The sequence below is a fragment of the Eubalaena glacialis genome, chromosome 3 (assembly GCF_028564815.1).
Source record: "Eubalaena glacialis isolate mEubGla1 chromosome 3, mEubGla1.1.hap2.+ XY, whole genome shotgun sequence".
Lineage (NCBI taxonomy): Eukaryota > Metazoa > Chordata > Mammalia > Artiodactyla > Balaenidae > Eubalaena > Eubalaena glacialis.
In genome coordinates, this window is record NC_083718.1 from 86462042 (window position 1) to 86486609 (window position 24568).

At 42.0% G+C, this 24568-nt stretch overlaps 1 protein-coding gene across 1 annotated transcript; it reads left to right on the forward strand.

Moving 5' to 3' along the window:
* The first annotated feature begins 209 nt into the window (after positions 1-209).
* On the forward strand, positions 210-19072 carry LOC133088223 (myomegalin-like). Its single transcript, XM_061186068.1, has 7 exons — positions 210-331; positions 10259-10491; positions 11601-11652; positions 12492-12679; positions 16121-16354; positions 17594-17725; positions 18981-19072. Exons 1-7 carry the CDS (start codon positions 210-212, stop codon positions 19070-19072), a joined length of 1053 nt encoding a protein of 350 aa, XP_061042051.1.
* Positions 19073-24568: the final 5496 nt, after the last annotated feature.

The window sequence follows — 24568 nt, forward strand, 5'->3', positions numbered from 1 at the left end:
TCATTGTTTACTTTCTTGTAGGTTCTGCTCTTGTGATTTTTATGCTCCTAGGGGACCCTTCATAGTAATCCGGCCTCTTTAAACCATTATTTTGTTTTGATTCCTCTAGGTAGCTTTGGAGGAAAGTCTAGCCATTGTGGAGACGCAGATGCATTTCTTTTCTATCTTTCCTTTTAAAGGAGGCAGTAAGAGGGTTCTTTGTGAGAAAAATGCTCCAACTGAAGACTGCGATGCATCAGCCCTTAGAGAAGAAGGGACCTGCTGAGAGGGGAGTGAATGAGCAGAAGACTCGGCCTGAGAAAGCAGGATTCTCCTCTGTGTCCCACAGTGGGTAAGAGACTCTTTGTTCAGAGACTTCTTCTGTCAGAATTAAGTCATTGCTATCGTAGCAGCTTTCAGGGTCTGTATTCAGGCTTTGTACCTTAACTGTAGTGCTTTCTCTTAAGACCTTCCTGGAAATTCTTTAAAGAAAAGTCTATAGTATTTTAATTTAATTTTAGTTTTTAAAAAAGGTCCACAACGTGGAACCAAGTTGTGTTTGATTTTTTTATTTTTCTTTTAAGATTTTTTGATGTGGACCATTTTTTTAAAAAGTCTTTATTGAATTTGTTACAATATTGCTTCTGTTTTATGTTTTGATGTTTTGGCCGTGAGGCATGGGGGATCTTAGCTCCCTGACCAGGGATCAGACCTGTACTCCCTGCATTGGGAAACGAAGTCTTAACCACTGGACCACCAGGGAAGTCCCTGTATTCTTATTATTAATTACTTTATATTATTCAGAGTAATTTGGTTTTATTCTAACTAACAATGCATGTATTCACCAAATATATGATCTCATGGGTGCTTGAGATTTCATGGAACTCTTCCAGTCACGTGAGTAGTGTCTCTTTTCTGCATTGATGGGAGCACATACGAATCTCCTGTTACCTGAGATGTTTTGATGGTGAAAGCTGACACACATCAGTGCCTGAGGAGGTAGACTTATACAGAGGCTCCTCCATCTCCACCCCATTCTCTTGGAAGCTCATGCCCCTGGTTTCTAGAATGACAATTTGGATAAACTCAATATTTTAAATTTATTTTTTATTGAGGTAACATCAGTTTATAACATTATATAACTTACATGTGTACAATCTTATATTTCTACTTCTGTATACACTACAGTGTGATCAGCTCAATTTTAAAAATAAGCTTACAAAATTGCCAAATAATGGCCTGTTGGCTAGATTTGTCAGTCTGTCTTTAATGGCTGTTTTCCTATACCTTTTTGAAGGCATTCAATTAATATGGGGATAATCTATTATACAGTTACCTGTGAGCACCAGTTACTGAAATACTAAATCATCACTAACTTGCTTAGTGGTTGAAGTGCAGCTTTGGAGGTGGTTAGATTTTGCTTCATGCTCCATTGGGTCACTGTCAATATGTACCACTTAAATTTCACTGACCCAGAGAGTAATGTTAGAGCTAAAATAACCTGAGAGTTATTTTAGAACTGAGAACACTCAGGCCCAAAGATACAGTTGCTTGATCACAGTTACACAGTAGCCTTTGGCAGAAATAATATCAGAATCCTGGGCTCTCAATTCACAAAGCCTACACTCACTTTGTCAAACGCATTTAAAAAATTTATATTCTTGTGATCATTCTTTTTAAAAAATAGACTTTATTTTTAGAGCAGTTTTAAGTTCAGAGCAAAATTCGTGGAAAGTACAAAGAGTTCCCATATACCTATCCCTGACCCTGCACATGCCTAGCCTCTTCCCCCAATATCAACATCCTTCACCAGTGTCGTATATTTGTTGGTATTTGTTGCAATTGATGAACATCATTATCACCCAAAGTCAGTAGTTTACATTAGGGTTCATTCTTGGTATTGTACATTCTATAGGTTTTGACAAAAGTATGGTGACATGCATCCACCATTACAGTATCATATAGAATGACTATTCACTGCCCTAAAAATACTCTGCTCCACCTATTCATCCTTCCCTCCCTTTTAATCCCTGGCAACCACTGATCTTTTTACTGTCACCATAGTTTTGCCTTTTCTAGAATGTCATATAGTTGCAGTCATACACTATCTAGCTTTTTCAAACTGGCTTCTTTTACTTAGTAATATGCATTTAAGATTCCTCCATGTCTTTTAATAGCTTGATTGTGCATTTCTTTTAAGAACTGAAAAATATTTCATTTTCTGGATGTACCACAGTTTATCTGTTCATCTACTGAAGAACATCTTGGTTGCTTCCAAGTTTTGGCAATTATGAATAAAGCTGCTATAAACATTGTGTGCAGATTTTTATGTGGACATACGTTTTCAACTCATTTGGGTAAATAGTGAGGAGCGTGGTTGCTGGATCATATGGTAGGAATATGTTTAATTTTGTAAGAAACTGTCAAACTGTCTTCAAAAGTAGCTATAGCATTTTGCGTTCCCACCAGCAATGAATGAGAGTATCTATTGCTCCACATCCTCACCAGCATTTAGTGTTGTGAGTGTTCTAGATGGTCACCATTCTAACGATGTATAGTAGTATCTTATTGTTGTTTTAACTGGCAGTTCCATGGTGACATTGATATTGAGCATTTTTATGTGCTTATGTGCTCTCTGTATATCTTCTTTGGTGTCTGTTCAGGTCTTTTGCCCATTATTTAATTGAATTGTTTGTTTTCTTATTGTTGAGTTTTGAAAGTTCTTTGTGTATTTTGGGTAACAGTCCTTTATCATATATGTCTTTTTCAAATATTTTCTCCATGTCTGTGATTTGTCTTCGTCTTCTTACTCTCTTGACCATGTCTTTTGCAAAGCAGAAGTTTTAAATTTTAAAGCTTGGTATTGTATCTAAAGAGTCATCACCAACAGCAGAAACTAACACACCATTGTAAAGCAATTATACCCCAATAAAGATGTTAATATAAATAAATAAATAAATAAAAAGTTAAAAAAAGCAGTCATTACCAAACTCAAGATCATCTAGATTTTCTGTTGCATTATCTTCTAGGAGTTTCATAGTTTTGTGTTTTACATCTAGGTCTATGATCTATTTTGAGTTAATTTTTGTGACGGGTATAAGGTCTGTATCTAGGTTCATTTTCTTTGCATGTGGATGTCCAATTGTTCAGCACCATTTGTTGAAAAGACTGTCTTTTCTCAATTATGTTGCCTTTACTCCTTTGTCAAAGATCAGTCAACTATATTTTTGTGGGTCTGTTTCTGGGCTCTCCATTTTGTTCTATTGATTTGTCTATTCTTTCACCACTACCACACTTTCTTGATTACTATAGGTATATAGTAAGTCTTTACGTTGGTAGTGTCTGTCCTCTGACTTTGTTCTTCTCCTTCAATATTATGTTGACTCTTCTGGTTCTTTTGCCTCTCCATGTAAACCTTAGAATCAGTTTGCCAATATCCATAAAATAACTTGCTTGGGATTTTGACTGTGATTGCCTTGGATCTTTAAATGAAGTTGGGAAGAACTGACATCTTGACAATATTGCATTTTCCTATCCATGAATATGAAATATCTCTCCAGTTATTTAGTTCTTCTTTGATTTCCTTCCTCAGAGTTTTGTAGTTTTCCTCACATGGGTCTTGTACACATTTTGTTAGATTTATACCTAAATATGTCATTTTGGGGGGTGCTAATGCAAATGATATTGTTTCAATTTCAAATTCCACTTATACGTTGCTGGTATATAGGAAAGAAGCTGACTTTTGTATATTAACCTTGTATTCTGCAACCTTACTGTAATCACTTATTAGTTCCAAGAGTTTTTTGGTTGATCCTTTCAAATTTTCTACATAGACAATAATGTCATTGCAAACAAAGACAGTTGTATTTCTTCCTTTCCATTCTGTAAACCTTTTATTTCTTTTCCCTATCTTATTGCATTAGCTAGGAATTCCAATATGATGTTGAAAAGGAGTGGTGAGAGGGGATAACCTTACCTTGTTTGTGATCTGAGTGGAAAAGCTTCTGGTTTCTTACTACTAAGTGTAATGTTAGTTGTATGTTTTTTGTAGATATTCTTTATCAAGTTGAGAAAGTTTCTTTTTATTCCTATTTTGCTGGGAGTTTTTTTGTTCTGTTTTGTTTTGTTTTAATCATGAATAGGTGTTGGATTTTGTCAGATGCTTTTTTTTTACATCTATTGATAAGATCATGTGATTTTTCTTCATTAGCCTATTGATGTGATGAATTACATCAGGTTATTTTCAAATGTTGGAGCCAGCTTTGCATGCCTGGAATAAATCTCACTTGGTGTGTTGTATAATTCTTTTTATACATTGTTGACTTCAATTTGCTAATATTTTGCTGAGAATTTTTGCACATGTGTTCATGAAAGATACTGGTTTGTAGTTTTTTCCTTATAATGCCTTTGTCTGGTTTTGATATTAGGGTAATGTTAGCTTCATAGAATGAGTTAGAAAATATCTCCTCTGCTTCTATCTTCTGGAGGAGACTGTGGAGAATTGTTATTATTTTTTCCCTAAATATTTGGTAGAATTCACTAGTGAACCCATCTGGGCCTGGTGCTTTCTGTTTTGGAAGGTTATTAATTATTGAATCAATGTCTTCAATAGATATAGTTCTATTCAGATTGTATATTTCTTCTTGTGTGAGTTTTGGCAGATTGTGTTTTTCAAGAAATTGGCCGATTTCATCTAGGTTATCAAATTTGTGGGATTAGAGTTATTCATAGTATTCCTTTATTATCCTTTTAATGTCCATGGGATCTATAATGATGTCCTCTCTTTCATTTCTGTTATTAGTAATTTGTGTCTTCTCTCTTTCTTAGTTAGCCTGGCCAGAGGCTTATTGATTTTATTGATGTTTTCAAAAAAACAGCTTTTATGCAAAAAAATTACCTAGATACATTTTAATTGTTATTGTGATGTGCTATTTATTATTTGGAAACTGGCTGATAGTAAATAATAGACCTATAGAATCCAGAATAATAAATGTGTTTCAGAAAAGAGCCTTGTTTTAAAAGTAGAATTAGCTTTATTTATATCTCAGTGACCCCTGAAAGTCAGAAGAAGAGGATGCATGGTACTGATAAAGATACTAGGTTGGGAGTTTGAAGCCAAAATTTTTAATGATGGCTCTTCCACCAACCAATTATAGGGGTTCAGATATATCCCCCCTCAGCTTTATTGAGATATTATTGACATATGTCAAATATCTTTCTTATTCTTTGTGAGCCTCAATGTCTTCATCTGTAAAATAAGATGAAGTCCCTTCCTGAACTAGTATTTTATACCTCTTGATGGACTAGGATGTTAAAGGGTCTCTTATCTTAGTAAATGCAGCCAGGACTGGGCCTTGGTCCCTGATGTATATCTGTGTGTCGTGTGTGTGTTTCTTACAAGGAACACTATGCTAATATTATATCCTGAGATAGAGCTGAAAGAGCAGATAGGAGAAGAAGCACCTTCTTGCTGGAAAAAGAGAATAACAAGAAGAAGGATGGAGATGATGGCGGTGGGGTGGGAACGGGTAGCCAAAGTTGGTGTGAATGAGAAAGTTAGAGGGAACTGAGTGTTAAAAATCCAGAAATGACAACATTGAAACTATTGGATCACTAAAAATAGTAATTAGTAAGAGTTTATTGTGCACATAAAAACAGTTCATGAACTGGGAACTCTTAAATGGACAGTTAGAATGAGGCTCAGAGGTATATTGTTATAAGATAGCTTTATATAGTAAGAATGCAGAGGCTGTTTATTATTTACAGTGATTTGTTATAGCATTAGAGTTTTCCTAATGATAGAGGTTTGGTTAAAACTGGCCACCTCATGCCAATTTGGGGGAACAGCTTAAGTTTTGTTTATGATTTTCAAAGGCACTTACAAGATGCAGCCCAATGTAATTTTTTCTTGTTTTGCAGATTAGGTTGAGTTTAGCTTCAGTAATTTTCTTAATAGCATAATCAAAGATTTCATTGTCATTATCTATTTTAAAATCTGTGTCATTATATATAGGAGTTCAGTCTCCATCATCTGAGTCAAACCAAAGGGTGCGATTAAAGAGTGAGTCCAGAACATGTCCTAAATCAAGTCCAGTACCATTAAGGTTTTCTATGCATAGGGACAGATTGCCAGCAATGAAGTTTACAGTGATTACAGGCCATCCTTTGGCTTCTGAAGCTTCCTCTCAATGGCAGATTAATTGGCCATCAGTATTAGCTGAATGGCCAAAGGATGGATACTAAATCTTTCTGTGAGGCCATTTTTCCTGTCATCCAAGTATGTGTAAAACCTGGTTCTAATATTAACTGAGAGTCTCCCTGAGCATTTAAGTGGCTACACTTAGATAATAATAACATAACAATCATTTTGATTAGTAAAGTAGGGTATGCATTGAATGGTGGACCTTAGTGGGTGGAGAAAATCCCTAACAGAAAAAGGAAAATGAGTTTGAATGTTTTGTGTTTGTAAAATAGCAATATCACAATAATTGTTATAAAAATAAGTCCTGGAAGAGAATGGGGAATCCAGCAGAATCATGTTCTGTGATCTTGGATGTAAGCTGTCTACCTTGTGTTGTCATCTGCTTTGAGGGAAGATTTTTTTTTTTCCTGGAAATCTTTCATTTTAAGTCAGCTGAAGGTTGACAAGTCCAAGAGTCTGGTGGTGGTGGGGTGGTGGGGCGAGGAGGCTTCTCTTCAGTTGAGAGACATGGATCCAAGTTTCAATATCCTGTAATTTAACTGCTGTGTGAGAAATTTTAAAAACCTGGTAGGCCCCTTTCCATCAAGGTTCAAGTGGTGTTTTTCATTGATGTCTCTTCCAGAATACCTAGTCTCCAGGTTCCAGTGTAAGGGATACAAAGTCCTCATCAGACCAAGGATCCCTGAAAGTCTCCTTGACCTGTTGACTGTAAGGTTTTGAATATTGTATTAGTGCCCTACAGTATTGGGTCATATTAGAATTTACAAGGGCAGGATGTGCATGGGGTTCTCTTATCAAAGGCATGGGTTGTCCAGTGGTGATTTCACAAGGGTGTTAATTTATGTTTCCCAAAAGGTGTTGACCTCATTGTCATGAGGGCTGAGGGTAGCACTTTAGGCCAAGGTATTCCTGTGTTTTCAGTCAGTGTTGCCAATTTAAATTTTAGAATGCCATTGGTACATTCAACTTCCCTAAAGACTGAGGCTGATTGGGACAATGATAATGCCATAATGTTTGAATAACCTTGGTTAGTTGTTTTAAAACCTGTCTAGTAAAGTGAGCCCCTCTAACATTTGAAATTTCATTTGGGATTCCCCACAATGGAAAAACATTTTCTAATAATTTCTTGGCTACAATGTTGGCATCAGCTTTCCAACATGGGAAAGCTTCTATTCCTCTAGACACACCATTACAAGTACATATTGATAGCCCCTAAAGGAGACAATTGAAAAAGTTTAATCGTAAATATTCAAATGGTCCAGACAGTGGGGGAGCAGCCCCTGGAGTTACATTAATGGTTTTACCCATGTTATATGATTGACAGTTTAAACATTTATTATAAATGTGTCTTACTAATGTAGAACAACCATATCACTAATATTTTTTCATAATCTGAGTCATTTTGTCAATTCCATTGTGAGTAGTCTCATAAAGTGCTTGCAAGAGTGGTAGTTTGAGAGATTCAGGAAGCACCAGACAGCCATTTGGGCCCTCCGAAAGTCCTCTTTTTTATGTTAAATATTCATCCTTCTTCATGACACTTTTGTATCTTTCAGCATCAGATACAATTTTTTGCCTATTACACAAATTGTCTTAAGTAATCTGATTTGGCTCTACCGTGGACGGTAGGTTGTGGAAATTCAGGGAAAATGGCTATGTGCCATTTTATGGAGTTCATTTAAATTACAAAGTTTTGGTACCTTAGTAATTTCTTGAGTGGTAGCCTTAGCATGAAAGTCAGCCATCACATTTCCCTGGTATTCAGGGTCTGATCAGTGGGTATGAGCCTCAATTTTTATGATAGCAACTTGTGAGGGCAATAATAGTGCAGAGAGGAGGTCAGCAACCTGAGGTCCATTTTTATAGGTGTATCACTGGACTTAAAAATCTTCTCTGTTCCCAGAGCATACCAAAGTCATGGACTACTCTGAAGGCATACCTGCTATCAGTGTAGATATTTGCAGTATTTTCTTTTGCCAATTCACAGGCTCAAATGAGTGTAAACAGTTCTGTAGGTTGAGCTGAATTAAACTGAGGAAGGGACTCCTCTTTCTAACAGTTCGTGTTGAGTAGTTACAGTATATGCAGCTTGATGTTCCCCTTCAGAATTTGTGGCATAGGAGCCACCAACACAGAGTACTAAGTCTGGGTTGGCTAATAGGGTTTTCTGTAAAACTCGTCTAGGAGTTAGATTTGGGGAGCCAAATTCAGCACAGTTGAGTCTCTCTCTGTCAGGTAAGCGTAGGAAGGTAACAGGGTTTAAAGAGCGGCAGCAAAGAATGCTCAGATTAGGAGACAGAAGTAGAATCTCGTGTTAATCTACTAGCTAAGAAATGGTGTGTATGCTCAATGTTTAGCAAACTTTCTACAACATGAGGAACCTGTAAATTTAATTCACTTCCCTGAACAAGTTTCAAGGAGGATTCCACAAAGGAATTTAAAGGCTGCAGCTACTGCCTTTAAACAATTTGGGTATGCCCGGGCCACTGGACCCAATTGTAGGCTATAGGTCTATTTTTTTCCTCCAGGTTTTTGCATAAGAACTTCTAAAGCCTGATTATTACATTCCTAAACAAACAGCGTGAAAGGTTTAGTGTAGTTGGCGGGGTTGTGGGGGGTGGTGGGCCGGTCCCAATGCAGGAGGATTTTGTAAAGCCCGTTAGTTTCAGTAAAGCCTTTCTTATATTTTGTTTCCCAAGGAAGAGGTTCCTGAGTGTTATTTTTAGTCAATTCCTACATAGAGTGGAGTAGCTAACAAGGAAAAGTTAGGGATCCTGGCTTGTCAATATCCTGCAGGTCTGAGGAAACCTCTAAGTTCTTAGTCATAGGTTGGGTTACTTGGGGTGGTACTTATTCTTTCTGGAGACAGAAAGTGTCCTTTTACAGATAAATCATGACCTAGGTAATGTACCTTTCGTTGTGAAAACTGAAGTGTATCTCATGAGGCCTTATGGCCTTTATAAGACAGTTGTAACAAATATTTTGAATTAACTTCTGAGTTCTCTCTAGATGAGGAACACAGAAGTAAGTCATCTGCATATTGAATCAAAGTAGAATTTCTGAGATTTTGCAGTGTGCTTAAATCCTTAATGCATCTGAAGCAGCAGTAATAATAGTATTTTTCTGTACTTATATTACATTTGAGAAAGGCTTTTATACATAATAGCTCATAAATGTTTACTGAATGTATCATTTTCTAGATACCATATTAGGCACCTGGAATCAATAAGATCTGGTCTCTTCCATGGAGAAACTCAAACCGGTGGGGAAGAAAAGTATACGAATAGATAGCTTCAACAGAACACTCTAACTGTTCTAATGTCTGGGTGTTTTGGAAGCCCAGATGAAAAGAGTGTAGGACAAGGCCATCTCTTCCTAAGAAGCTGTCACCCATTGAGATGAATTTCTGGCAAGATAAACTAAAACCTTCTCTTCTACTCTTGTATATAACAAATAGTAGTTATATTGGCCATGATATCATGGGATTCTAAATTAGTTCAGAACACTTTTTGGAGATCATATTTTTCAGATCATTCTTTTGAACCCTGTGGGCAGAACTGTAGCAGTTACACTGGAGAATACAGAAGCAATAGTATATGGTGATTAAATTAAGGGCTTGAGGATGTCTTGCCAATCAAGCCTTGGCTGTCTATGGAAAAGACACAGATAGGTCCATTCTGGTGAAAGAAGAATCCCGCTGCCTAGACCAGTGGTCTCTTCTCTCACATAATGATTTTCCTTTCAACTTTTCAGTTAACACCTAGCTTTGTTTACTGTATTGAAATGGATTATAAGCTGAAGAGAGAAACTGGGAGCAGATTTTGCAGTAGAATTAGAGAAGAAAGCCATTTTCAGAAGTATAGGGCAGGGGGAAAGATGATCTGAGAAGGGGTCTTTTACACAGAGGAACTCTTTTGTTTTCCTTCCATCATTCTCTTTACCACATTCCGGTCACTAAACACGTGCTAGAGTTCAGCGTGGAGGCTCTTCCGGTGAAATTCTCAGAGCACCTTCTGCCGAAGCGCCATACTCTATCAGTCACCCCTCTCCACCCTTACTGTTTCTTTCCCACCTTAGGAAATACTCCTTGATCCAGGATCAGGCTCGAGAGTTGACCCACCTGCGGGAAAAGATGAGGATTGGGAGGGCTGTCTCTTCCCTTCTCATCCAACATGTCAAGAACACAGTGAAGACCTTTGAAGAGCTCCTCAGCGGTAATAAGATCGACTACTACATGGAGCAGCATTTCCGTGAGCAGCTGGCCAAGGGCAGCCAGCTGGCGGAGAGCCTTGCCAGCAAATTCAGCACAGGTAATCGGGCCCCAGGGCTCAGGAGGGCCTTTCGTCCCTCCCAAGGACCTACGCTCACACTCATCCACAAGTGACTTTTCAATCTGGGGTCCTGCTTTGTAATCACCATCTTGGGGCCAGAGTCAGGACTGGCTGTTTAGGAGCAACAGAGAGGCACACAGGGTTGAGGAGGCCATGATGATTCCCAGCTCCTCCATCTCTCATGGAATATGGCTGCTATGGCAGGAGGTATCAGTGGGGGGACAGCATTTATCTGAAACTAACTGGCAGAAAGAGAGGTGTAGTAGGGGCAGCTGGTTGTCGTGAAAAGAGCCCTAAACTAGGAATCTAAAGACTCTTGCTCTAGCCTGTATGTGATCATTACTAGTTCTGGACATATTCATATTCCTTTTGATATCTGTTTCCTCACCTAAAAAATTAGGTCAAATAATACCAGCCACTAAAGTTTGCATGATTGCTCTTAGGATCAAATAAACAATATGAATCAGAGTACGTCAAAAGAATGATAAAAGAATCATGCTGATTTGGGAATGGTTTAGGCGCTCTATGTATTAGTACCTTTTGTGGAATATTTATTTCAGGAGCCTTTTACATAGAATATTGCCCGGAGACCTGAGGGCACATAGTAAGAGCAGGCTTGAGGCCATTGTGCAGGCTTCTGGTGGCGGATGCAGAGGTGGGACAGGGATGTCTGTCACCTCTACAGAGGCAGGAGTAGGTTCTGCATGAAAGCTGTGATGGGACACACAGACACGGGACTGGGAACCAGCCTTGTGGCAGGACTTGGAGGCTCTGGCTGGGGTGGCCCAGAGGCCAGCTGGACAAGTATCCCATGATCTGTGGGAAAAGAGACATTTTCAGCTTTTTACTCTGACTCAGGGCAGAGCGAGTAGAGATGATGATCTTCATGGTGGATTCAGGAAAGTCTGCCAGACAAGTTCTCTAAAGACTCAACCCAGTGTCTCCTGAGAAAATTCAGAGTATCCTGGACTTGAGTGTCAAGCAGCTATGTGTCTCTGATCCCAGAGAGAGAACCCAGTGTGTGTTTGTATTTGGTAAATGAGAGCTGTTTAAATTATGACTGGTCTTTTTTTTAATTTGCTTTTCAGATGACTGTATAAGTAAGAAGAATCAAAGAGAACAGGTGCTGCGGAACCTCAGGTAACTCCAAAGTTTCAGGGGCTATGAAAGATATAATCTGGTAAAGGATCCAGAGCAAAGGCCAGAAGATCAAAGGAGCAGGAGCTCTCACCCTCTGTAAAAAAACAAACAGCTGATTATACCATTACACCATTATGTATCCTTAGTGACAAAGTGGTCTCATTTCCTATTTTTTTAATTTATTTTTCTTTTGGTTCCAAGTCTCGTATTAATTTACTAATTTAGTAATATAGAGCTGCTCTAGCCTAACTCTCCAGTCTTAGGAGTCTCCTGTACTCCCAGGCATCACCTCTGATTTCCCCTAGATCTTTAAAAACTGGAGTGAGATTATATCTGATATCTTCAAGTGTGACCCAACGAGTGCTGGCAGATGTTAAATGGCTACAAATTTTCTTTGAAAGAAAAAAGATTTATACTATAAATATGACATAGATAGATTTATACCGTGTATAACTATACTTAGGGAAGGAGATCTAGAAACTACAAGACACCCAGAAGGCAACATTGCCTCAGGAAGCAGTTTTAAATACTATTCAATGGATGTCACAGAGTATGTTGAAATCTTACGTGCCTCTGGGTGTCTTGTGAAGGAACCGTAAGTGTTAAAGAGCCTGATGGGTCTTCTCTCTTTCTCAGGATGTTTTTGGCCAAGGCACTGGACACTGTTGTTCTCTCCTGCCTCCCAACTCTCTACCCCCAAATGGAAATGGATTGTTTGGCTTCTTCCCTAAAGGAACTGTCTCCTTGACTCCTGGGGCCTCTCCTGTGAGCCCCCAGGTCAATACAGCTGTGGTGTTCAGGTGACTTTCACTTTTCCTTCTGTCTTTCTTACCCCCTAGTATCTTAAGGGAGTTGCAGAAGAAGGGTAAAATGGCAGAAGTCCTAGAGACCAAGCAGGATGCCCGGCCCCAGACTAGGCCCCAGACCCGCTCCAGCAGCCATGCCCAGTCCGCTGCCCATCGCTCCTCTAGCAGCACCACCCCGCTGTTTGATGAGCAGGAAGTGCGCCCTGCAGTGGATGTGGCCAGTAAGTATCCAGAGAGCCTCCAGTTTCTGGGTGCTCGCTTATTTGTCTAGACCAAAGAGGAGGCATCTTGGCAGCCAGACCCTGCAGATCCACTGTGATGTACCTGGTTGAGCACAGGTCTGGGACTCAGTGCCAAGCACAGGCCCCAAGGGTGTCAGATAGCTTTTCTCCATTCCTAGTCCCACACGTCGTCAGCCACCAGACCCCATCAGGCACATACATGGTGTTGGACTTGAGGGGAGGGGTCATGAATTGGGAACGGGAGGGGACAAATGCTCCTCATCACTGCAACACAGTCGCATCATGTTTCAGACTACGGACGCAAATATCATTAACATTGGGCCTCTGATCTTGGACTCTTTTGGGTAAACAGCCACAGTTCCTATTTTCTATTCACCACTAAATATTCTCTATCATTTGTGGATTTACAGATCCCACTCATCATTCTAATAATTCACCTGTAATATCCTCTAAGCCATCAGTAACTGGGACTGGCTGAATCCGTCACCAGCATGCCCCTCTCCAGAATTCCCCAAGGAGCGCTCTTAGGTAGCCTTGCTAGGGATAGGAGGAGGAGAGTAAGTTTAAAATCAAACCTTCATTTTCTCCTGCTAAGCCTTCTCTTTATTTTCCCTCCTGAGAAAAGCATTTGAATTTTTAGGCAACTGTATGAGTCAGATTCTGGTGTGAAGAACCAGGGACCAGGAAACCATCCTTAGTCCCTGGCTATATCTGGGGATTTTGGGGTTTTTTTTTGTTTTTTTGTTTTAATCTGAACTGACTATTTTAGGCATGAATAAGCCATAATGGGTTTTGACCTGGTACTATTCCTGTTTCTCATTTTACCCTGAGAAGCAAAGCAGCATAATGTTTCCTCACGAGTATAGCAGCCAAGGGAAGACAGGAAGTACACCTTTATTGGGCACCTATTATGCTTGTATTATTGACCACTACACATATGTTGCTTCATTTAATCAAGACAGCAATCCTCTCAAGTTGGTGCTGGTGTTCTGATTTTACAGCACAGCTACGGACACTGAGGCTTGGTGAAGTAAGGGAACTTACTGAAGACAGCCCAGCTTGGGGTAACGTTCACTGTGAGCCTGCCTGACCCTAAAGCTTAGACTGTCCACTGAACTGCAGCCTGAGCATTCAGGGACCAAGCAGGGAGGGAGTCACTCCGTTGCACACCTCTTTCTCTAGGCTTCTGGAGCGAGGGTTTTCCCCATTCCACTCTTTCTGCCCCTATGCCCCACACAAAGGCCTAGCCTCTGCAAAGGAGACAAGACCTTAGACACGTTGCACTTCCACCCATGAATTTATAAATGAACGGGCTGCCCTTGATATGTATGTGACATCATCCAAGGGCCAAGGGAGTTTTGAGTTCATCACTCAGTTGCCCATAGGCACTTGGTTCCACCTCAGCACTGCCCTGAGGGACAGCAGGAGAAAGGCAAGTACACCTTCTCCTTACCTGCAATTCCTGCCACTACTTGTAAGAATGGCCACATTTAAAATGTGGCCGCTGGAGTGGCACTCTCAGAAAGTATCAGCCTTATTTTCTGTTATTCCTGTCTTTTCTGAGGGAGAATGAAGCCCTTCTTTTTCCCATCTGAAGTCATTTTCTCAGAGGGGCAATGGCTTATCACTACTCCTTCTTTGCTTTTGCGGTCAAAATTTCTAGGGTAGTTAACAAATGGTGTGTGGCAGATGTGGCAGCTTCACCGTGAGGCTGAATTCCTCTCACAGGAGGCTCTTCTCTGCTGCTTTCCACATGCCGTGTAGGGCATGTTCCCTGTGTTGTGTGGCCAGGGGAGAATGGGACAAGAAAACGCTGATCACTGTTAACTGACAGACTTGAACGCTCCTACGCTCTTAGCTGAGAGTAAGCTGATTTTCTGGGGAGGGGATAAAGGGGCTTTGAAAGGGGTTGGGAATCGCATTTTGATTGAGTTCCTACTTTAAGTGAGGCTTTGAACTGAAGGCTTTACTCTTTATTTCACTGTGATGTTAATTACATCTGGTATTATGTAAACTGGGGAAGGATACTGACTTAAGTAGGCAGTTCCCTAGAGGAACTTGGCTTGGTTGAGGGAAATAGGACCTCACTCCTCCCTGCTTAGAGGAGAAACCCGACTACTCTGTGGACCTTGATAGTAATCTTGAAAGGGGTGACTCTTGAACTTTTCTCTGAATTATGGCCCTGCCACCTAGCCAGGTTTTTTTCTAAAGGGAGCCAGCAAAGGACATGATGATGTTCTCATAGGATCATTGAGCTGTAAGATACCATATATTGTTTGGTTCTACAATCCCCCATGCAGAAATACCCAGGTCATTCTTTGGACGGGAGCCAGACAATCAGCTGTATTTAAGAATTATTTTTACAGTCTCGTGAGCCATTCTGGGTGGGATGCAACTCACCACTTGCTTTCCTCAGACACTCCCTCAGCCTCAGAAGGCGTCCAGAGTAAGCTGAGGCAGGAGGAGTGGGAGCCACCAGGAGTGAGCCACCCTATCTGGGTTTTCTGCGCATCCGCCAGAAGTAGAGACCATTTTCCCTTCTTCATCCTCTTCCAACAACCCCAGTACAGAACAACCTCAGGAAGGACTAGCTGCTCTTGTTGCTGGCAAGAGCATAGACTGTTGGGTGAGTGGATCACCTGTTCACAGACCAGCAAATTGCTTCATCTCCTTAGTCTCATGACTTATACGATTGGCAATGAGTCCTGCTATTGGAGGAGACATTTCTGAAGTACCTCCCTGGGAACATTCCAGCATTTTGGGGATCATAGAGGGAGCTAGGAGAAGGGCCCCTGTACTTTTCCTGTGTGTGTACTGTGACCCTCAGACGCTACATCTAACAACTACTTCTTGATATCATAGGCCAGGAATGCCAGTAACCTTGGGGTGAAATTTATGGTCCTTGAGAAATGAGTTTTTAGCTGATATTCAGCACTAGGCTGGGGGTCACTGATATCCACCTTAGTCTTCATTCCACGAATTACTGCATTAGTTTTCTAAGGCTGCTGTAACAAAATATCACAAACCGGATGTTAAAAACAACAGCAATTTGTTCTCTCACAGTTCTGGAGGCTAGGAGTCTGAAATCAAGGCATCAACAGGCCATGCTCCCTTTTCCTTGCCTCTCCCTGACTTCTGGTGGTTGCGGGAAGCATCCTTTGCCTTGAAGATGCATCACTCCCATTTCTGCCTCCACTGTCATGTGGTCTTCTCCCCTGTGTATCAGTCATGTTGGATTCAGGGTCCACCCTAATCCAGTATCATCTCATCTTAACTAATTATATCCATAAAGATCACAGTCTGAGGTTCCAGGTAGACATGAATTTTTGGAGGATACTATTCAACCCAGTATAATTATTTTTAAAACACTTCATTTCTGACTTCTCCGTTTGTTTCTCACTCATATTCCTTTCTGGACAGATGTCAGCCCAGCCACTCCTGCTGATTCAAGTTCATTGCCCAGCAACCATTCAGAAGCCACGTCTGCTCAGCCCTTCTATCCTTTGAGTGGCACCACAGAGCTGAGTGGGACACCAGACCCTGGGCTTCATGGCAGCAGTGGCCCATGGGACGAGATGAGGCCTCAGAAGATGAATGCATCTGGGAACCTATCCTCCTTCTCCTCTTTATACCAGCCCAACTCCAAGCCCTCTGGTAAAATACAAAGGAGCAGTTGGTGAAATAGAGCCCATTGACAGGAATGATACATTCCTTTCCTGGCCATATGGTTTTTTGTTCCTCTGTTAGACCCTGGCTCACAGAAATGGGTGAGAAGATGAAAGGCAACATCCCGTGGGTCAGCCAGAGAATGAAGTCCCAGCTCAGTGTTGGTCCTTTCTACATGCCTCTCCCATTTCCCCTACCTAGGGACTCACTCTGGGCAGGACAATAAAGGAAGGCACTCTGAGGCACTCTGTAGGGAGGATGAGTTGCCTCACGTTTGTGTGTTCCCTTCCATGGGGAAGGTAGGTCTTCCTTAGGTCAAGAGCTATTGCAGGATGGGAGACTATTTCTATATGCGCACACACACACACACACACACACTTTGTATACAACTATAAGCCAGTCCTGCCTCTCAAACTTTGCCATTGGGTTTGGAGCCAGGCATCCTGGCACCCAGTGGCTAGGGGTGCAGCTGTGTAGAGGAATGCCTTGAAGCAGCTCAGTTTCTGGGATGCAGACAGTGTAACAATACAACATTTGAAGTTCTCAGAGAAAAACCTGGCCCTAAGCAAGATGTCCTGGTGGATGAAGCTAATTTTGGTCTTTCTACCCTTTCCTTTGTGCATCTTTTTCTCTCCTCGAAGGTGTTCCTTTCTCTCACTCCTCCTTCAGGTCCTGATACCTCCCCAGGCTCTTCCTTGTCACTTCTCACCAAAGGAAAACACTGTGTCACTCATTATTCACAGCCTGATCTAATTTCATCTCCACTTACCTTAGTCTTTCTATCAGTGAGTGGATGTTAAAGGTTGTTCAGTCATGGATCATAGGGTAAGAGAGGTCTGAGGTAGAGAGGGAGGCCCTCTGGATTGCTGCCTAAGGAAGTAGACACACTTTCTCATCGTCAGGCCAGTCCTACCTAGAAGACTTTAGCGGCTTCTCACCCTTGTTCGCCAGCCCAGTGTCCATCTCCCTCAAGTGTACTCAGCTTCTATCTGGGAGGAGGCCTTGTGGAGTTCTAGCAGAGGGCTATCTTGTGATTGAGAGCCCAGAAGCTCTTTAAACGAAGTTGCCTGGTGTTTCCTGGGTGCCCAGGTGTGAGGAGGAAGTTGACGGAAGTATAGATATGGGCAGGGGTCTTGCAGGGAGACCCTGGGCAGAACCTCCCACCTGCCCATGAGTGACAGCCTTCCCCATTTCCTACCTCTCCCATGTCTTGGTGGTATGCAACAGGGGCCGACCTGCTGGAAAAGAATCTTGTTGAGATCCGGAACCTGCGCCAGCGCCTGGAGGAATCCATATTCATCAATGACCGCCTGCAGGAGAGGCTGGAATATGTGCTCAGCAATGCTCACCAAGAAAAAAGTAAGAAAGGCACCAAAACCTCCTGGTTCTGTCCACATCTAGGGAGTTTCAAGAGGGCATATAGGTTTGCAGTTATAAAACACATTGGTGTGCAGTACTCCACTCTTCCTCACAGTCCGCCCAGAGAGGGAAGCAGGACAGGCACTATTGTCCCTACTTTATAAATACTGACCCCACGTGGCTTGCCCCAGGCGGGGCTAGTTTTCATCCTCAGGGCTGTCTGATGTGATGCCCATTCTTGTGACTCCCTATGCTACCTGGTGCTGCCCCTGGGCTTGTGGCCTGACTGTCACATGGTAGAGCCAAGGCTTCCATGGTGCCCACTTCAGCAGAGGGAGGACCACATCCCACCTTCATGTTACTACCACATGCCCTGGATAGCACCTGCCACTCCCCCGCCCCATTCAAGTGGCCCATATTTCCACACTTTCCACCCAGATGTTCTCGCTGGAAGACCAGTACTTCCACATTCCTTCTCCCTTGTCATGATCAGAAAAATGGTGACCAGAGCCCCTACAACATCACAGCAGCAGCCAATTAGGGGGAAAGACCCTGTTCTACAACTGCAGCCATTGACATGAGTGTGTGGCCCGTCATGGACTCAGCCACATCATACTATTGTCCCAGTGCATGAGGCTCCCAGGTTTTCTGTTTGGCTAGGGCTGAAACTTTGGTGAATGCAAGGAACTATATCTTTGAAAGAATCTGTAACCCAAATGTGTGACTTGACTGGGTTGTTTTTATTCCCTGAGACAGTATCCACCTTTGGCTTCCATGGTTAGAACCCAGAGTCCATGCCTCAGCTCTACAACAAGATAAGGGCCTTCAGGGAAGCCAGCTGGAGTTTTCAGGGCACTTCCATATTCCTCCTTTCCACAGCAATACTCCGCTGCAGAATCAAAGAGAAGAGGGTGGAGAGTACAAAAATTGCCCAGACCCACACAGCCCAATCTAGATAAGGTTGCTTCTTATGAGACCCCACCTACAAGTCCCTAGACTCACAAGCTCTAGGTGTGAATAGCACTGAGAAATTCACATTTCATGTATAAGTCCCTTCTCCCGTCTTTGCAGATAACCAGAGGGTCGCTGGCTGTGAACTGAACACCAGCTTGGTGTCTCTTTCTCTCCCTTTCCCATTTCCAGCTGAGTGTGAATGAGGAGGGAAAAGAATGTCAGTTTCTGTTTGGAGAAGTCAGTGAAGAGAGTTCCCTAAGTCCCTCCAGACTTCATTGCAGCTCTGTCTCTCCCTCCCCAGGCACTGCACAGCCAGCTCCAGATGTCTCCCTCGCAACCCCTCATTCATACACTGAGAGTCACTATTCTGGCTCTGGTAAGGACATCTTGTGACATGACAACAGGAGGGTCTAGAGATATGTTCTCCAGATTTTCCAGCCCTATCCAACAGCATTCGTGGGTGTAAACTTGGAGGCATCAGACATTACCTTTAAATGAATGGATCAAGTTAATAAATTATTATTTAAAAATTGTTTACACGTATTTATTGAGTGTCTATAAAAAGTAAAATTTGGGCAGGAAAGAATAAAACCCAGAATGGCCTGAAATTCATAGCAAAGGTTAAAGGAAAAAATACGTTTTCTCTATTAGCTATCTCTATTTCAGAGAACTAGACCAGAAAGGCCAATGCTGGGAAAAAGTTGGAGCTATTAAGAGTGGGGCCATGGGACTCCTTGACCCCCATTACATGCTTGGAAAGAACAGAGAAACTATCACGTGAAAATATAGTAGGACAAAATCTGAACGTTTATAATGAAGACCATTTACCAGACCCTGGTGCACTCCATTCAACAGAATGACAGAAGCTGCTTCTCAAAGTCATGAAGATCAGAGTTGCCTCAAGCCTGGAAAATAGCAGTTGTCCAATTTTCAGAATGGTAGAAATAATATATTTCAATATATATAGAAGAGTAAATTTTATTTTGATCTTTTTCAAACTAAGAATGGATTGGTATTAATTAGATGACATGTAAGCACATAGAAAAGATGCGCACTGATAAGAAGAATGGGTTCACCAAGAGCAAGTTAAGCCATATTAATAACTTACCAGGTCAGAAGAAGGCCCAGAGAGCTGAGTCAAGGATAAAATTTAGGCCCATGGGCTCCATATTGGTCATGGCATAACTTGGTTTTAAGAGAACTTCTAGTTGCCAACTAAGAGACATAGTTTTGCTAGTTTTCAGAGGATGACAGAGTATTTCATGAAAAAAGGTACATGAGAAGAAAACATTCTGAATACAGTATCATCAAATATTGGAACAGCTGCCATGTGGAAATGAAATTAGACTATGGAGTTAGAGGGCAGAATGAACACCAGTGGGTGAAAGTGACGTGAAGGCCAAGGTGGACTTGATGATGAGAGCCATTTCTACCAACTAGAACTGTCCAATGACAGAAGTAGCATGCCTCATAGTGGAGAGAGCTCTCTGTCCTTGGAAGTATTCAAGACCAGAGTAGATGTTTCCTCATGAAGAATGTCTGAGAGTGAATCCTTGAAAGGAGAGCTTGCTGAACTAGATGCCTAAGGCACAATCCAACTGTTCTATGATTCTATGATTCTCGAATCGATATTCATGGCTTGGTCTTTTAAATAGTTCTATTGCATAGTTTTTATGTGCTTGTCTTTACTGGATGCTACCTTTCTCAGTAGGTTATCACAAAGGCACTCACACCAACTCAATAGCTCTCTTCAACCCCCGTCAACCTCCCACAAATAAACCTGGCACATCCCCTGATGCCTCAGTACTAAGCTCAGTTTCCCTGAATTTAGATGCCGCTCTTATTTCACTGAACCCAGATAAGTGCAAGTCACCCCAGGGGCCATTATATGGCCCTAGCTCACCTCAGATACCAATAGTGCTGCTTCCCTCCACCTTTGCTTTAGATCTCAGTATCAGTGTGGGTGTGACTGGGCTCACCTTCCAGCTGACTGCTTTGCAGTGATGAGAACCCAAATTCCCCCTCCTTTACCCCTTCCCAACCTGGGCTCACCAGAACACTCCAAGGAGATGGAATTCCTGAGGAGGCTCTGCTATCCTCTCAGTCCCAGCTTCAAGGGCTCAAATGGAAGGTAGATCAAAAGAAGGTGGAGTGATAGTAGCTTTCATAGAAGTGGAAGGAGAAGCAACAGGAGAACTTGTATTTCCAGGATGAATGTCCTTCCAGATAAAGACTCCAAATGAAGAGGCCCTCATTTCATGCGCTGGAAGTGAATAGGGCAAGACAAGTGATGCCTACATTTTTAGAATCCAATATATGTATTTGATTGTGAGATACAATCCCAGTACTCACTGGAGGGGTTGTGCAATATAAAGGCTGTGCTTTATATTATTTTCCTAAAAGAATAACAAATTCCGACATCTTAAAAACATCTGGCCCCAAAGATTCAAATAAGGTGTCATGAGCCTCTACTGTATTAATTACAGCTGCTTGTCCCCACTATCTGCAGGAGGTTCTGGTTTGCCACTACTTTTTTGGTTTTTGCTTTAGGCAAACAATGTAGGCTCTCAGGTATTTAAGCCAGTCCCAAATTCCTCATTTCTAACACCATAATAACAAAATCTACCTCATGTGGTTGCTGGAAGCATTAAGTGAGTGAGATAGTGAGATAATGCCAAGCAACATAAGAATCACTGAATTAATGGCAATGCATATTCATTATATATAAGATCTATCTCTTCTGTTTTGGGGTACATTGAAATGTACAAAGTGCTTTCACATGCATTATTATTCCATGTGGTGTGCGTCCATTTTTTTGCATTATCACATCCCTCTGGGCTCAATCTTCTTTGCTTTCTCAGGAGGGCATTCTTAGCCCTTCTCTTATTCTTTCAGTATTCTTTCTCAATCTAATCTCCCCTGTCTTCAAAAGAAATGTGGATACTGCCCTCAGCAACCCAATCTCCTTACATATTTAGTTTTTTGGGGGGATAGGGGTGGGGATGAGGGGGGACCTGTGCCACGCAGCTTGTGGGATCTTTGTTCCCCAACCAGGGGTCGAACCCAGGCCTTCAGCAGTGAAAGCACAGAGTCCTAACCACTGGACCACCAGGGAATTCCCAAGTTTCGTTTTAAAAAAAATATAGTGGACTTCCCTGGTGGCGCAGTGGCCCTGGCCCGGGAAGATCCCACATGCTGCGGAGCAACTAAGCCCATGCACCACAACTACTGAGCCTGAGCTCTAGAGCCCGCAAGCCACAACTACTGAGCCCGTGAGCCACAACTGCTAAAGCCTGCGCACCTAGAGCCCATGCTCCGCAGCAAGAGAAGCTACAACGAGAAGCCCGTGCACCGCAACGAAGAGTAGCCCCCGCTCACTGCAACTAGAGAAAGCCCGTGCACAGCAACGAAGACACAACACAGCCAATATATATATATATATATATATATATATATATATATATATATATATATATATATATATATATATATATAGTAGTGTTTAGTTATGTCTTCCCTGTATCCATTCTTCCTGCTCTCCTTGCCTTCCACAATATGAGCCAGCCCTCTGTCTCAGTCACTGTTGTACATGCTTACATTACATTTGAGCAAGAAACAATGCCGTACTTACTAGAAAAAGAATAGTTTTAATCAAGATGCTGTCAACAAGATGACTTGTCTCATGAAATCAGCCCAGGACACAGAAGTAATCACATCTGTGGCTCTTGGGTCCACTTATTCCTTATTGCCACTTATAGCTCAAACTGAAGGTAGAACAAAAGGTGAGTGACAGTAGCTTTCACAGAACTGGAAGGAGAGGTGACAGTTCTACCACTGTACTTATTTCTGTTCCCCATACTTGCCAATCACTAGTACTTTTGTGTAGTCTTACATCTATTCTGGGTTTGGCTGCTATGATGGCCATGATAATTTGCCTTATAGACCTTCATAATACACAGATCTTAATTGACTGAAGGACCCAGCTATGCTTTAAAATCTATCTCTGAGGCCACATCTCCCAAGGGCTGATCCCTGCCAGTAGCTGAGTGCAGTGAGGATGCAAAGGCAGACCCATTCCTGGGAGACATAGGATTCTCTGTTGGCTGACTTTGGCTCAGTGACTCCACAATAACTTTGATGAATTTAGACTTCATGGCAGGCAGTCTTGGATACTTTCTCTCCCTGTCTTCCTTATTCAGAGTCAGATTTGCTTCATGTTCTAAGGTGTCTCCCATCCTTCCTAAGTACCTTCCTATTTTCTTTCACATAGGTATTTTCCCTAATATAGTCCTTGTATATTTAATCCCGCTCAGCATTTGCTTTTTGGAGAATCTGGAATAACATAGCTGTCATCCTGCCAGCCCCTTCTATGGCTATGTGCTGTGGGCACTTTGAACTCTGCTTTGTTCCAGACATAACTGTCTTGATATTGCTTCCCTTTCCTCACCCTACCTCACAGCCACAGGGGAGTCTGTGCACTGTTATAATTAGTAGTTTATTTATTAAGCCCATAAATATAGAAGGTGCTGTGTTGATCACCTTTATTAGCTTATAGTCACCTGGCACATACTCATGAGCATAGGACATTCAGAGAGCAGAACAAACCATTAAATCAGAAAGAAATGAAGGTATTTCATACTGATAAATCACGGGAATGCTTAGAGGTTTGGCAGCCATGTAATTTCTCAGCCTTAAAAAAAAAGGTGAAATCTTGCCATTTGCTACAACATGTATAGACTTGAGGGTATTATGCTAAGTGAAATAAGTCATTCGAAGAAAGACAAATACCATGTGATTTCACCACATGTGGAATATTTTTTTAAATTTTAAAATAAATGAACAAGCTGAACCATACAAAAACAAACACATAGGTACAAAAACAGGGCAGTGGTTACCAGAGGGGAAGAGTGGAGGGGGGAGGGAGAAGTGAATAAAGGGAGTCAACTGTACGGCAAGAGATGGAAAGTAAATCTTTGATAGTGAGCACACTGTAGTGTATACAGAAGTTGAAATATAATACTGTATGCATAAAAAATGTTATAAACAAAAAAATGAGTAAAATGATATCCTGGCAGGGCACAGAAAGCCAGGCAAGAGCCAAGGGGGCAGCTGCACTTCCCTGAAGGGTCTCTCCCAAGGTAGGTGGTTCTAGCGCTCAGGCTGACTCAAGACCCCACTGCCCACCAAAGTAACCAAGCAGAGTCTGCAGGGCAGCGGGTTCTGGGGGCGGATTACAGCCTAGTTGTGCTCCTAAAAGCTCAACGCCATTCTGGCCTGCACTGTCAGGGAGAGCCAAATAAATTTCCACCTGAAGCTTCTTATGGCCTGCAGAGAACGGGTCAAGAGGGGCCTCCTTGCCAGGACAAAATCTTCCCTTGGTCTTGGAGGACAGGTACCACAGAAGCTGGTTTTGAGGGAGACGAAGGAAGGGAGCAACAGCGGCCCAGACAGTGATCTTGAGTTGAGATGTCTGCAAGTTACTCTCAAATGGTGTAACAAATCATGTACATGGAGAGAGAGTTAGAAAGCAAATGTGAGGAAATGTTAAATGGTGCATTTAGGGGAATAACATATGCTGTTACTATTCTTGCAAATTTTCGGAGGTTTCAAAGTAGGTTTTTTTTGTTTGTTTTTTAAAGGAGTAATTGGTACTCAAGTCCCAAGTTCTCTTTAGATGGACACTGAAAGTGAGGCTGTAGGTATCTGAGATGACCAGAGGAGTGGAGGCGAGGGAGTGCCCAGGCTGCTCATCACACCTCCCCTCTCCCAGCGTGGGAGATGCCTTGGACCATGGGGACCGACCTCAATGGCCTAAGGATTCTGTGCAGAGACTTTACTGCATCTGGACATTGGGGCACAGCACACTTCTGCGGAAGAAGTAGAGGCGGC